We start from the raw sequence: 16,035 nt of genomic DNA, 5'->3' as shown, positions 1-16,035 counted from the left end.
AGTGGTAACCTAATGAATGCGAAGCTAGTAAGTTTTCTCCAACAGAATCAGGCTAAGCTTTCAAGGTCAGGCATTTCCTTATAATTTTGCATGGCATAGTTATAAAACAGTTTCCATGTGAACATGTTAATGACCATCTGGTCATGGGTTTAAAATAATCCATGTTAAATTGAAGATGTACATTAAAACGGGCTTGATTTTCTGGTATAGACTTTATCTACATTTAGGCCTCAGTCAGTACTTTTGGCTTGTTCCAGTTACAAAGTGATTAATTTCAAGTTGAATGTAGCAGAAACAAGCATTTCTGTTTCCACAAAAATATTCCCACTTTCAGTAGTGTATGAGGATGGCAGCCTTTTTATTTTTTAAATATTTTATTTATTTGACAGAGAGCGAGCTCGTGGGGGAGTGGCAGAGGGAGAGGGAGAAGCAGGCTTTCCTCCGAGCGGAGAGCCCGTTGCGGGGCTCAATGCCAGAACCCTGGGATCATGACCTGAACCAAAGGCAGACACTTAACAGACTGACCCAAGGGACCCTGAGGGCAGCCTTTTTAAACTAGTAAGACTGTAAGAGCCTTCTGTTTTCATACATATTCAAAAGACTTCTGGGTTTTAAGTGTATTCCTCTTAGGGCTCAGTTTAGTTCTCCTTTGAATCTGATTGTAGGTGTGGTATAATAAAAAAAATATGTATTCAGTCTTGCCCCTGGTTCTTGGCACAGAGCTCTTAAAATCCTTGGAATTTCCTGAGTGATGTCTTTTGTCATAGGCTTTTTGTCCGTACCCGAGTTTATGCTCATGAGGTGATCTTGGCACTGGTCACCAGAGGAACCAACCACATGATTAGAGGGCTAGAACGATCAGCCACACCCCAAGATATCCAGGGAAGGAACGGCTGGAGAGTGAGTTCAATAATTAATGGCCAATGATGTCATCAATCACATCTAGATAATGAAACTAGTAAACAAGGTTAAGTAAGGGGTTAAGAGAGCTTCCAGGTTGGTGAACACATCCATGTGCAGGAGGGTGGAGCATCAAGAGGTCATGGAAGCTCTGCCCACTCTCTTTGCCCTGGACATCTCTTCCATTTGGCTGTTCCTGGGTGTTTTTTTTTTTTTTTTAAGAGATGATTTTAATGTAATCCCTACACCCAACGTGGGGCTGGAATTTACAACCCAGAGATCAAGAGTTGCATGCTTTACTGACTGAGCCAGCCAGGCGCTCCTGGGTTGTATCCTTTATAATAAAACTATACTAGTGCTCCCCTCACCTCTGAGTTGTTCTAGTGTATTGAACGTTACAAGGGTGGGAACCCCTCATTTGTAGTTGGCAGGGCAGAAGTGCAGGTATCCTGGATACCTCATTTTTGGCTATTGTCTTGTGGTACTGATCACTTAACTTACAGAGACTATGCTAACACTGGCTGGTGTCCGAAGTGACTTGTTGGACACCCAGGTGGTGGTGGAGAATAGAAGTACCGCTGTTTGTTAGAACAGTGGAGTAGGGAAGACAGAAGAGGCTCTCCTGTTGTTCTGCAGTGCACTTGGGATTTCTGTGATGACCAGTGTCTGGCACTCTAAGGCCCAGCTGTCACTGTAGACCTAAAAACCCCATTGGAGTAAAATGGGAGGAATAAAATATTCAGTTCAGTACTTAAATATACATCGTGGTTTTTCATAGTTGTTTTTATTATATGTAGAATGTTCTGCAAAGTGCTAATCAACGTAAGGTTTATCACCAGTGGGAAGCTTTCCTCTCCTGCAATCAAATTTACTGGCATTCAGGGTACACGGATAGTGCCCTTGTACCTTTTGGGGAAAGTAAAATAAACTATACCTGCCCCTCAAACCTGTTTTGAAAGGCCTTGCCAAATCTGAAAACTCAAGTGTTAATTTTAACACCTCCTTGTGCCTTTGTCCCTGATCTCTACCTTGTGTCAGAGTTCTTGAAAGGTTATGTTTAAAAATAAACCTCGCTTCATACCTTGGCTTAAGGCGCACATCATGAGCTATTTTCAGCATTCAAAATTCACTAGATACTAACTAGTAATTTACATACTTGAAACCACTATCTGTCAGGGATTTTTTTTTTCTTTTTAAACTACAACTAACTCAGGAACATGGACATCTTATGGCAAACTGAAAATTCCATGTAATATAATTTAACTCTATCATCAGTATTCTCTGACTCCAAAGGGGGGAAAGTATATCTGTATATCTATATATGTAAGTTTTGTAGTAAGTACCCAAGGCCAAGCAGAACATACAATTGCATACAATTTTTTGATCTTAAAAACTCAACTTCTTATTCCTGTTATCTCTAAATCCATGACCTCTCCAGTTGTGGGGAGCCATTCTCGTTCGAGCAGTTCATAAACAGTTAATATTAGGATTACCAAATGAGGATAAGCTGAATTGATCTTTTAAATTTAACATACTAGTAGTAAGTGGAGAAAGTATATAAAAATAGGCTCTATTTTAAAAATTCCATTGGCTTTTGTGCCCTACCATGGAAGAACTGCAAATGCCAACCTCTCCCTCCTTCCATTCTTTGGAACTGATTTTTGGGGATTAGAGGTGCATACTGAGAATTGTAGATCTTAATTCATGTATCAGTCATGTTAATACAAATAAGATCTGACCACAAACCAACTTCTACACTAGTAATCAAAAAGAAAAAAAAAAAAAAAAGAGTCATGAACACATAATTTTAAACTTTACTTTAAAAATGTAAGTATCTCCCAATATTTAACAGGTAAAGAAAATAGCATATTGGTTTATTTTATGTGGTTGTTATATTTTATTTTCCAAGTAATACTGATTAAAAATATTTACACACCTACTTTTAAGTCCACAGTTTAGCACTCTTATTTGTATGGCTTTAAAAGTTATAGCACAAGATCTTTACATTAAGGATCGGGGGGAAAAGATTCATTCAAAACAAAGCCTGATATATTATATACATGTTTTTCTCTGTACTTTATTTTAAATACATTAATTTTTAAATGATGCTCACCTTTTTTTCATCTGGTGGTAAAATACTAGTGCAACTTTTCATTAAAAAAAAAAAAGTTTACCACAGATATAAATGAATTTTCCCAATTGGAAATGGCCCTTCAGTTGCCATTAAATGAAATTTCTCAACCTAACTTACCAAGAAAAAGAATTGGTAGTTGCCATTATAAGCAAAAACATAAAATACTATAGCATCACCTACATTGCTCCTTACAACACAAACTTTGAAAGAACCAGAGACACTTTAAAGAAGTTTAGTTGGTTTTGAAAAGGCACATGGGTGTGGGTTTTTTTTTTTTTTTTTACATTCTAGAAATTTTGCCACCACCACTCTGTTTCTGTTGCAGAGATGACATCTGTGACTATCAGTATAGACAAGAAGGTTGTTCAAACTAAAGAAAGCCAGAAGCCAAAATTTAACTGCACATTTAACAATGTACTTTTCTTCATGCAGCCTTGTGTTTCCTATATATTCAATTTTCTAACATGCATTAGAATACATTAAGTTTGTATTCTAATGATTTTATGTTTGATTTTACAACATGGAAAAAATCTGAGAAAGGACATGACCTGGGAAAGAGAGAAGGGAGAACCCTTATCACAATGAAAATAGATACATTCGTACCCAACTATATAATAAGAATATAATCCATTTAAGTTTCCAGAAATAATACTTCTCAAAGCTTCCCATTCACTTATGGGAAAGATCCCTCCTCTGTGGCATTAAATGGGGGGAAATCAGTTTGTTTCAACAGAAACAGTTCACAACAGTAAAGACTTTAACTTTGGTCCACTTGTCTGTTAGCCTAAGGACAGTCACACTGCCCATCATCAGTTCAAAAATCCAACACATAAATTTAAAAATATATTCATCTGTTATTTCAATCTAAAACAGGCATAGGTGTTCTGTTCTCATTCCCTGCTTGGGAATCCACTGTTGATTTGGTCTCTAAACCATCAGCATCTTGGTGATCTTCCCTGGCAGCCTCAGCAGCATCTGCTTGGGGGGGCTCTCTCTCCTCCTGGTTCATGATTTCAGGGGTCACTTGTTCCAAGTCGGCTTCTAGAAGTTCAGTCTGTACTTCCACTGGCATCTGATTTACCCGTTCGACATGCAGCTCCTCCACGTGTACTTCAGTACCTTCTTCAGTCTGAATTCGACCCACTTCTAGATAACTCACCTGGACCTGCTCTGGAAGCTCACTCATGTGTGAATCATGCACTTGGCTGTCCTGGAGCAGATCTGGATGGACCTGTTCCACAGTCACTTGTGCTGAATCCACCTGAACCTGAAGCAATGGTAACACATGCACCTTCCCAACTTGTTCTATAATAGTCATTGACGTCACAGGTTCAGTCTGCACACGTGTTTCTACCGAAAGAACTTCTTCGGTTACTAGACGCTCTGAAATATTGTGAGTATCACTGAGATGCCTCCTTAATTCATTTCCTTGCATAAACCACAAGTCACATAAAGTACAATGGTTGGGTTTATCTCCAGTGTGTATTACCAAATGATCTTTGAACTGGTCCCAGCTGTTAAACACACTGTTACAGACCTGAAATAACCAAACATATGGTTTTAACAATACTAATATTTAAACTGAAGAAAATATGAATACATTTATTCTCTTTAAGGAAAAATTTGAAGTTTTCTGAAAAATGTATGATATTTATAATATGGTCTAAGATTTCATAATTCTTTTATTTGATCTTTTAGCTGATGTAGCTAACAAATACATCCTGGGAAACATTTTAACACTGGCTTCATTGTTTAAATGTCACATAAATTCAAAAAATATAAAGTACCAATATTATAATTTCTCCCATAGTATCATTACCATTTAGAACAATTACATTATTTGGGTTATATACACACTAATCATGGAAGAAGAGCTGATCACAGCTAGTCAGCCAGCCCCCCACTGCCTCACTCCCGAATTCTAGTAATTGCTCAGTGGTTAAGAATAACCACAGTTTCATATTATCTATTATTTAGGACATAATTTTATTGAAATTGGTGTCATCTAGGGTTGAGTAAAAAAACACCCTATTCTAATCTTCCTTCTAAAATCAAGACCGTGATGTTCTTTACTCTCATTTTCAAACTATCAGCTCTATACTTTTACTCTATACTCTGCTACCCTTCACTTTTAATGATTTCCAACACAGACCACTCCTTTGCTAAAGACAGAATACACCCACACATACCTGACATTCATAAAGCTTCTTTCTTCCCTTTTTTGCCCCTATTCCAGTTTGGCACGCAGTCAGGTGACATTTGAGGGTGCTATTTCTAGCAAATCGTTCATGACAATTTGGACATTCAAAAGGTTTTTCACCTATTACAATAGAAAAAAATTATATTGACAAATCAAGAAAAACAGAAAAAGCAAGTAAGGTTTTTTTCTTTTTGGTTAATTCTAATAGCACCTTCTTGAAAGGAAGATCTGAATTTATAATTCAGACGTTTCCACCACATCCAAAAGACTCTCCTAAAGGTGGAAATAATAAGTTTTCAGTAATTATTATAATTGTATTTGTGCTTTGAGGAAGAAATAAAATTTGGATCTGCGTTCTGTTTCATGTTTTCGCTATTCTTAAAAAGTTGTTTATTTTCCCTTAGGTAAAAATCAAGATCAATCTCTATTTTGGGGAAATGCATCCAGAAGCATTTTTTGAGCACTTACTACGTGCCAGACCATGTGCTAGGTGATGATGATAAATAAACTGTCCTTTTTAAAAAACTCCACAGGCCAGAGTATTTTACAAAGGTGAAATACATAGAAATGAGCACCTGCAATGTACCGTAGAAGGCCTGTTTCAGAATAAAGGGCAATGGAAAATGTACTCCAGCAGCACGGGAGGAGGAGAGTATTCTGCCTGGAATGGAGTAAGAGAAGGAAAGAGGGAAGTTTATTCTGGGCAGAGGCACAGAAGTATAAAACAACATGGTGGGTGAGGAGTAAGGAGGGAAGGTATCAGTAATGACTCCCAGATCTCTGGCTTAGAATATCAACCGGAATAAATAACACAGAAATCCAAGTAGGTTTGGAGCGGAAAGTGTGTTAGGAAAGATTATAAATTTAGTTATGTACCTGTTGATTCGAAGGTACTCAAAGTGGAAAAGTCTGGTAAACAGCTATATGGACTAATCTGAAGCCAAACAGAGGGTGGACTGATACACAGATTAGGAGTTACTTTAGGTGGTAATAAAAACCTCTGATGTGGTTAAAACTCTAAATATGTTATGTGATAACAGAATCAAGGACAGAACTCAATGAAACAGCAAGTTAAAACACCAGGTAAACGAGGCAGCAAAGACAACAGAATCAAAACAGCCAGAAGCAGAAGAGAGGGAAATCAAGAAACTTCAGGAAGATGAGGGCAGTAAACAGTGCCAAACTGAACAGAGATGTCAGGTAGGACAACAACAGGAGACTGTACTAATTCTAGTGAGAACAGTGTGAGTGATACGGTGGTGGGGTTAGAAGCCAGACTATGAGGGATGAGAGGCAAGTCAATGAAAACAGTACAGAAATTCTTCCAAAAAGGCATGGAAGTAAAGAGGATGGAGGGTTTTGACAGATGATACATATACCATCTGCTGGGGTGGGGTGTGGGCAGGGTCTTGAGTATTGGACTGAAGTAGTCTAGAATAGCAATTTTGGCAAAGAGATATAAATCAGACACCAAAAGGCCTAATTTAAGGTCTGATATGATTTTTTCCTCAAAAATCCTCAGTAGGGAGTACAGAGAGGCAAATGACTACAATAATTCCAGGATTTTTTAAAGGGTTTTTTTAGAGCAAGTGGGCTCAAAAGCCAAGGGAATATGCTTAGCATGCAAAAAAAAGTGATTCAAGCTGTATACAAGGAGGACAAGATAAGATAGAGAAGTCAGAAATGGGGCAATAAGCTAGGTGGAGAGGGATGGGAGTACTAGCAGGCTAACTGACGTAGAGTCAGAGTAAAGGAAGGAGAGAGAGGATTCAAGGGAGAGCATGATGCTTGCAGAGAACAGGCCCCAGTGATGAGGTCCTAGTTGTGACCCCCATACTAGTTAATTAACTTTGAGTTGTGTTTTTTCTTTTTTTAAGATTTTATTTATTTGTCAGAGAGAGAGTACATGCACAAGCAGAGGGAGCGGCAGGCACAGGGAGAAGCAGGCTCCCCACTGAGCAAGGAGCACGATGTGGGACTCGATCCCAGGACCCTGGGATCATGAACTGAGCCAAAGGCAGACGTTCAACCGACTGAGCCACCCAGGTGTCCCTGTGTTTTTTCCCTGACAAAAAAAATAATTTATTTTTTGTATAATGTTCATGAGATGAAAAAATTAGACCTTATGATCTAGAATTACTGTTGGTACAGAAACTCCTTTTCAACTCAAATATTGGGAGATACTGCTAAATAAAAAAGTTTTGTGGTTTTAGTAGTGCATATTTTTTTCACTATAAATTGGTATAACTTCTTTAAATGGTAATTTCATGATATATACCAAGATTTAAAATGTACATATTGTTTGACTTGGCAATTCTGCTCTTGAACACATACACAAAGATATATGCACAAGTATGCTTATTACAGCATAGTCTGTAATAGCAAAAGACTAGCAACAACCTAAATGTGTATCAATATAGGTAAATTATGGGGGCACCTGGGTGGCTCAGATGGTTAAGCGTCTGCCTTCGGCTCAGGTCATGATCCCAGGGTCCTGGGATCAAGCCCCACATCAGGCTCCTGGCTCGGCGGGGAGCCTGCTTCTCCCTCTGCCTCTGCCTCTCCCCCTGCTCATGCACGCTCTTTCTCTCTCTCTCTCTCTGTCTCAAAAGAATAAATAAAATCTTAAAAAAAAAAAAAAATATATATATATATAGGTAAATTATGGCATACCCATACACCGAAACACCATGCAGCCACAGTGGGGGGGAGGGGGAGGGAAGTATAGATTCCTGAATTTTCACATATTTAAAGAGTTTAAGAGAAATGGCATGACATTGTACTGCATGCCTCCATTGTTTTTTTCCCCCAAAAAACTGTGTGTCCATCTGTGGTGACTCAAAAATGCAAAGAACAGATAGGGAAGGATAAATAAAGAAAATGATGGCAGTAGTTGCTTCTGGAGAGATCTACTGAATCTCTCTACTGATCATTGTATGTCATTTCAGCTTTTATGTCATTTGAGCTTTTGCTATTTAAAAAATTAGCTTAGTTAAGTCCAATAAAATCTAGAAATAGCAACAGGTTAATTCTACTTTAGATGTGTAGACAGCACAGTCTTCATTTTACTGTTTTCTCTTATTTGTCACAACCCTATACAGTAGGTTATCATTACCCATTTTTACACAGATGAGGAAAGAGGCCTGAAGATAAAGTGACCAGTCAAGTTCATCATACTGGCAAATGACAGAACTGGAGCTGGAATCTAATTCTGATTTCCAGACCCACATTCTTTCTAATTCCATACCTCCTCTCTGGGAAACAGGTAACATTTGAAGACATGGTTATGGTTAAAGATCACCTTTAGGTTCTCTCTCATACTAGGTGTCCCATAGGTAAATCTGTCAATATGTCTGATATCTCCTCCCACCCCTAAAGTGCTTACCCTTCTATAAGTTAATAAACTTCCAATCCTGTAGGCACCCAAGCCAGAATGCTGAGACTTACTCCCATATTTCACTGGTCACCAAATCCTGATGATTCTACCTACTTTATTCACATCTCTAACCCTCTTCCACTATCACTGCCTTTACTCAACTCTTCATTCTTGCTTAGACTGTTCCAACAGCTTCCTAATTAGACTTCAGAGGTTTCACCCCACTCCAATCTATCCTGCCAGTCATCCCTCTAAAACATAAATCTGATCCTGGTTTAAACATCTTTAAATGACTCAGTCTTTCAAGATAAAATCCAAATTCATGTACAACATTTATGAAAATAACTACGTGATCTTGGCTTCATCTTCCAGCACTTTCTCTCCCTTGCCCTTGTCCATGATGCCTAAGTGCGTGCCACTTGGTAGCCTTCCTAACTCTTCCAGCTACATCTCCTGTCATTCCTCTACTTGGACCCAATCCTCCAGCCATAGTAACCAGCAGTGCTCCAAACATGTCTGTCTCTCTTTCCTCTATGCCTGTGCATGCTTCATTTCTTGTACCTGGAATGCCCATGTCCTGGCTAACTCCTTTTCCTTTGGGAGTCATTATAGGGTGAATGCTCCAGGAAACCATCCCTGTCTCTTCCATCATAAATAAACAGCCCAGGCAGGCATTCCCATAAGACTGTGTGCTGACATCTACCAGCCCTTAGCCCATCACATGTGACTGTGCCTGCTTGTCTCCCCCAACACAAGGGTAAGCTCCATGAAGGCAGGGACTCTTAACATTTATCTCCATGACCCAGCAGGTTGGCATTACTATTTTCCAAATGGAAACAAAATAATTCAGAGGACAACAACCAAAATTTTGCAAATCAAGCCATAGACTATAGTGCATGTTTTAAGAACACTGAAGAAACCAAACCGCTAAACTAATAAAAGTATGCAAAATTTTGAGAATAGGAAACAGGAATGGGATTGTTTCCTTATGTTTACCCTGAGTTTGTTATAACCAAGAAATGATCCATTCTTTATTAACATAAGCACAATTTAAAACTACTTACTTATGCTCCTCTTGAATTCACCAAGTCACTTATCACATCTGCAACTATCTTGTTACTAATTACTAGTATGGTTAATTGAGGTTAAATGCCAACAAAAGTTCAGCTTGCTTTATGTGTTAAACTGTTTTTCCAATGGACATCTAGTTCTATAATTTGTAGCAACTGCTTAATTATCTCACGTAATTATAAAGACATACAACAATACACTTTAGCTCTATATTCTGCTGTTTAATCCAAAATACAAAAGATAGGATGTGGAAAGCACATTTTAAAACTTCTAAAATAGTCTGTGTTGCCTGTTTTTCAACAGGTAAGTCACCAGGTAATGTATAAAAAAAAAAAAAAAAAGGAAGACAATTGCTTCTACTTTTACATTACTAGAAGATAGAAGTGACTGATTATCTGTCAGGATACTGGAAACCCTTATCAAAGCACACTAGTTACCAAGTAATATTTATTTACTAATTTAATGTGCTGCTGATATAGCAAGTGTTTTGCGAAACTAATCTACATTAAAACAGATGAATATTTAAGGACCAAAAACTATTACTATACGCAGTTTCTAAATATACAATAGGTATATTCCTATATGTTTGAAAATCAGAAAGCATTTTCCCAAAAGATTTCATAAACGCCTATTAGTTACCCAAACTAGTACCCTAAAGCTTTTTAAATCCATACAGAGACTTAAGTATGAGATTCTCTTTCATGTAACCACTAAATATTGATACCAAGCATTTATTCAGTCCCTGAGTATTGATACCAAACATTTAAAAGTGAGGGATACCCCATTTATCTGAATCTACCCATTTCCTCAATTTCAAGCAGTATGCAGCAAGCAGCTCAGGACAGCAAAGGATCTATGAAAAAATTTCTTAGAAATTCTCCAAACTCCAGCAAAGACAAAGACTCCAAATAGTATGGAATATCTATGTTGTATTCACTGTATTAAACAGTTTAAACAGCTTTAGCCACCACACAGAAGAACCTGGGAACAAGTGTCCAGAGTCTGACACTTAGCACACCGTATCCACTGCTCTCCCCACACACAAGATTCAAGTCACAGCTGGTAACTCGTGTGTGTGACACAGGAGACTTAGCAAAGAATGCTTGGGAAGTGGAAAAACAGAGAATCTGACAGGGCAAAAACAGGCATAGGGGATGGATGCAGGCCTCTAAGGACCAGAGGCCCAAAGTGAGACTCCCTGGGACGTTTCCTGAATGCCTGAGAGGGGCTCCCAGGAGGAGGGCAGTAAAAGGCTTTAGCTTTCTCATCTCCTGGCTGTCCATCAGTCCTGACACTGTGTGCTCTTGAAGAGGTGTGGGAAGATGAACATATATGCCTACCTAGCTACCAGATTAAAACAGGTGACCAAATGTATGCAAAGGTATAAACACGCCAGTGATTGTTCATAAATGTACACATCTATGTAATGTATAAACGAGAGACAGGAAATATAAAAATAGTAACAGTGAAGTTTCTCTATAATTAGGATTTCATAATTTATGATCCTTAGTAAATAATCACAAACTGTGTTTTGTGTATGTCTTTTAAAAACACAAAAATTGGCAAGGTGTAAGAGTAACAACTACTTTCAAAACTGATATGATTTTGCTTTTAAAGCATCAATATTTCAATAAACTAGTATCATGAGAACAATGTGAGCTCAGCCTGCATATTAGAAAATACAGGGGGATGGCTTCTGTGGTAACTCATTTAAAGAAAGGATTAGACACTCAGATTTGCAGTGAATGTGGAAAAATATACTTTTAACATAAAAGATTTGCTAATTACCTGTATGTTTTCGAAGATGCTCTTTAAAATGTCCAAAGTGGTCAAACTGTTTCTCACAGTATTGACATATGTGAATTTTTTTCCCAGTTCTTTGCTTCTTACTGACTCCACCTTCTTCGAGGTGGTAACAGTTGAGGTGCTGTTTCCATGCGCTCTCCCGAAGATACCTTTTATTGCATATTTCACACTTGAAACTCTCAGTGGAGTGTGATTTCATGTGTTCCTTAAAATGGTAAAACAATTTAAATGAACGGTTACATTTCTCACAATGGAACAAGTCCTTCACATGTGACAGCTGAAGTTCCACAATTTCAATACCTTCTACCTGTTTGCTTGTGGGGTCAGATGCACAACCATCTTCTTCTTTTATCTGCCCTTTTCTATCACCTTGACGGTACTTGCTGGTAATATCTGCCAACAGTGCCAGGGCGGATTCATCAGAGGAACCTGTGCTTTGAATGTACTTTATGGACTGCTTGGCAGAAGCCACTTCCTCCAACGTTTCGATGCCTTCATCTTCCACTTCAATTGTGCCTTCGGCAATCTCCACCTCAATTTCAACAGGTTCTGATTCTGCAGAGGGCAATGACTCAGTGATAACATTTGAAGTTTCTGCAATCTTTCTTTTTTTTGCCTCACTTTTTCCTGTGGTATTTTCCTCTAGTGGAGCTGAGTTTTCTTTGTTCCTGAAATACATAACGTATGGATTTAAAAATCTATAAAGCCAATGGAAATCCTTTTGGGAAGAAATTGATAAGTTCATAGTAAAATTTATATGGGAAAGCAAAAACCAAGATCAGAAGACTTACTGTAAAGCTGTATTGGTGACAGACATGAAGATTAATGGAACAGAGTAAAGTCCAGAAACAGACCCACTTTTTTAATTGATTTTTGAAAAAAAGGTTCCAAGATAATTTAATGGAGGAAAGAACTTTTAAGAGTGGTGCTGGAACAACTGGTCTTTATATGGAGAAAATAAACCTCAACCACCACTCTTCAATCATACACTCAAAAATTATTTCAAAATGGACCACAAACTTTAACATAAGAACTAAAACTATTTAACTTCAAGAAAAAGGTAGGAGAAAATCTTTGTAAAATTGGGTTACTAAAAGATTTCTTAAATAGCATGCAAAAAGAAGAAAACTCAATAGCAAAAATTGATAGATTTCATCAAAATAAAAAACTTTTGCCCTTTGAAATAGTTAACAAAAAGGCAAGCCACAAACAAAATAAAAGAGAACAAAAAGGCACGCCACAGACCAGGACAAAACATGTGCACAAATATATCTGCCAAAGGTCCATATAGACAGTATAAAACGTTTTCTCACAATCCAATACCCTCAATAAGAGAAGACAACTATTGGGAGACAATTATCCCAATAGTTGGGAGTCTCATGTTTCTGCACGTCTCCTGTCCTGACAGCTTTTCTTCTGGACTCTCTTCAAGGCTATCTGCAGTACAGCCAGCAATCTGGAAAGACAGAGTATGGCTCCCTCTGGAGCGATGGTTGGGCAGGTTTGCTTCCAGCCCATTACCTAAGATGTGGGCTTCCTAATAAGCTGGAGATGCTTCAGCTGTGATGTAAACCAACTAGATGCACAGCATTCACCTGGGCCACTCTATGTCACCCCTTTGGAGGAGAAGGGAAAACTGGCACAAATATAAAACCCATGCTGCTTGCTGTGCAAAAAGTAAACTCTTTCTGACTTAACAGTCTCATATCTTCTATCAGCATCCATGAAACTATGTAGGATAACTTGCTGGCTTGCAAATAGGGTAAAATCTCAGTTCCATCACACTTCTTGCCAGGTTTTGGCAACAAGGAAAGGATGCCAAAAAAAGACAGGGTTTTCTGGAACACAAAGAATGAGGCCCCAAGGAGCAAATAATGGGATGTGAGGAAGTCCACTGGAGCTGGCAGCAAAAATGCTGACCTGGGCAATGCATGGTCTTCCATTTAATTGCCTACTGTATGAGTTAAATTGTGTCCCTCAAAGATATGTTGAAGGCCTGACCCCTGATACCTGTGAATGTAACCTTATTTGGAAATCAGTCTTCAAAGATGTAACCAAGTTAAGATGAGGTCATTAGAGTGGACCCTACTCTAATATAACTGTCTTTATAAGGAGAGGTACATTTGGACACGTGCACACACGAGACAGAAGACAGCAACACGAATGAAGAGGGAGGCAAAAATTGGAGTCATGCTGCCACAAGCCAAGGAACCCCTGGGGCTGGCAGAAGCTAGAAGAGGCAAGGGAAGGATCCTCCCCTAGAGCCTTCTGAGGGAGCAAGGCCCAGCCAACACTGTGATTTAGGATTTCCAGCTTCCAGAACTGTGAGACAATAAATTTCTGTTGGACCTAGTTTGTGGTACTTTGTTATGGCAGCCTCAGAAAACTGAAACACCTATAATGAGGAAAAACTGGGAAGTTGTAGGATGAGTACTGGGCAGTAAGTTCAAGGACAGCTGCTAAAGGTTTCCTTGTGTTGCAAACTCTCCCAGGGTTGGGGGAGGACTTCCCTGCCAACCTCGTGGTCAGCCTTAAGTTTAACCCATCAAAACAACGAAGATTCATGGTGGGGACAGGGGTAGAGACAGATGGTCTTGCCCCATTACAGACAAGTTACCTAAACCAAGGGTGACAGGAGGATAATGTGCAACTGCTACTAACAGAAAGGAGTCATTAGAACTTTGGCTAGTCCATGTGAAAGATGAGGGTGGCTCAGTCTGTTAAGCATCTGCCTTCGGCTCAGATCATGATCCCAGGGTTCTGGGATCAAGCCCCGCATCAGGCTCCCTGCTCAGCGGGGAGCCTGTTTCTCCCTCTCCCTGCCGCTCTGCCTGCTTGTGCTGTCAAATAAAATCTTTAAAAAAAAAGAAAAGAAAGATGAGGGGGCGGGCGCCTGGGTGGCTCAGTTGGTTAAGCGACTGCCTTCGGCTCAGGTCATGATCCTGGAGTCCCGGGATCGAGTCCCGCATCGGGCTCCCTGCTCAGCGGGGAGTCTGCTTCTCCCTCTGGCCCTCCCCCTCTCATGTGCTCTCTCTCTCTCTCTCTCTCTCAAATAAATAAATAAAAACTTTAAAAAAAAAAAAAAAAAAAAAGAAAGATGAGGGGGCAACATGATGCTCATCAAGAAGAATGGTAACACCTGGGCCATCACAGGGCTCAGCCTCTCCTGCAGTGTTGCCTTGTCCACCTTAGATCCATGTGGAGAGGACTGTAAAAGGTCTCAGGGTTTTTTTTCTGCAGTATGTCCTGGCTGCCATAAGGATGCTATGGTGCTCTTGGGGCTGACTAGTAAATCTTCCCACCAATTGGGTTTATAATGCTGATGAAGATGAGTCACTGGAGAATGAGAAAAGAATCCAAAACAATATAAACTCTTATCGTCAGGCCTCCTGAAAATCCCCCTAACTTTTATGTTAAATCAGGTAAAAACATAAGAGTTGTTATCATGACAACAGGGCAGCAAATGTCCAGGATTAATGTACACCCTTTTTTACAAAGCCACCAATGTGCAAGTCATCTGAGTCAGCCAAAAGGCATATAAATCTTATGGCCCTGGGGTCCCTGGGAGGCCTAGCGGGTTAAGCATCCAACTTTTGGATTTCCACTCAGGTTATCATCTCAGGGTCCTGAGATTGAGCCCCATGTTGGGCTCTGCGCTCAGCAGGGACTCTGCTCAAGATTCTCTCCCTCTCCCTCTGCCCCTCCCCTTGCTTGTGTGCTTGCCCTCCTTCTCTTAAATAATAAATAAATAATAAATAAATAAATAAATAAATAAATAAATCTTTAAAAAAATCTTACAGCCCCAATTGAAAAGCAATGTGGACAAGGCAGCTGAATCAAGGGGTCCCCAAAACGGAAATAAATGGTGTCAGTAATGATGACCTTGCTGGCTGATAGAGGGCTTTTGATGGGCCGAAAACACCTGAGATATGTTTAGTCAAGCCACAGGCAGCTTTCATCTGCTTGAAACCAAAAGTAAATATGCCTTGCTCAGCGGCATGGAGTCACTTTCTCCCTCCATATCTTTTCCTCTTCTACCTTCCTTCCCCCCATACCTGCTTGGAGGAAGATAACTAGGGGTGGAGCCAAGGCCTCCCAGTCCCCAGGGGTATAGTGAAGACACCATATACCCATCCAAGGATGCGGAGGGAAACTCAGGAATGGGAGCAACTCAAACTTTCATGGCTCTGTTAGATTCAGGTGTCCAACTCACCATCCTACCATGGGCAGAGGAGGCACATTCAACTAATGGGGTTTGGGCAAGGTTCACAGCAGGAAAGGGAGGCTGTCTTAACCCTGTGGGTGGAGCTGATTCTACATACTATTGTTGCTTTGACATCTGAATGTACAGCAGGAACTGGTATGGCATTTACGCTGCCCTCTTCTGTAAATATCAGATATGGACTGTCCCAAATGGAAAGAGCCACAGGTAGAGAAGAGCTACTGGAAGAAACCCCCTGACAGATGCCACCAGTAGCTGGTCAGGGTTTAGCACGAGTGTCTCTATCTTGTGATGTCTAAAGTTTACACTATATTGATGTCCTGCTG

The 16,035-nt window shown here is 39.6% G+C and overlaps 1 protein-coding gene across 8 annotated transcripts in view; it reads right to left on the bottom strand.

The window, feature by feature from the left end:
- Positions 1 to 1,312: 1,312 nt before the first annotated feature.
- The window catches only part of ZNF131 (zinc finger protein 131), a 30,569-nt gene continuing 15,846 nt past the window's right edge, over positions 1,313 to 16,035 (bottom strand). For 5 of the 8 annotated variants that reach the window (XM_032415279.1, XM_032415282.1, XM_032415281.1 and 2 more), the window contains 3 exons: positions 11,470 to 12,155; positions 5,224 to 5,354; positions 1,315 to 4,571 (listed from right to left, as the gene is read on the bottom strand). In XM_032415279.1, the coding sequence (XP_032271170.1) occupies positions 3,894 to 4,571; positions 5,224 to 5,354; positions 11,470 to 12,155 (1,495 nt within the window). In that variant the 3' untranslated portion in view covers positions 1,315 to 3,893. Of the gene's footprint in view, positions 4,572 to 5,223; positions 5,355 to 11,469; positions 12,156 to 16,035 lie in introns of all 8 variants that reach the window. The other 3 variants (XM_032415283.1, XM_032415284.1, XM_032415287.1) reach the window with 2 other exon arrangements.

Source organism: Phoca vitulina, unplaced genomic scaffold, assembly GCF_004348235.1.
Source record: "Phoca vitulina isolate PV1807 unplaced genomic scaffold, GSC_HSeal_1.0 scaffold17, whole genome shotgun sequence".
Taxonomy (NCBI): Eukaryota; Metazoa; Chordata; class Mammalia; order Carnivora; family Phocidae; genus Phoca; species Phoca vitulina.
This window is presented reverse-complemented; position numbering and strand designations above follow the sequence as displayed.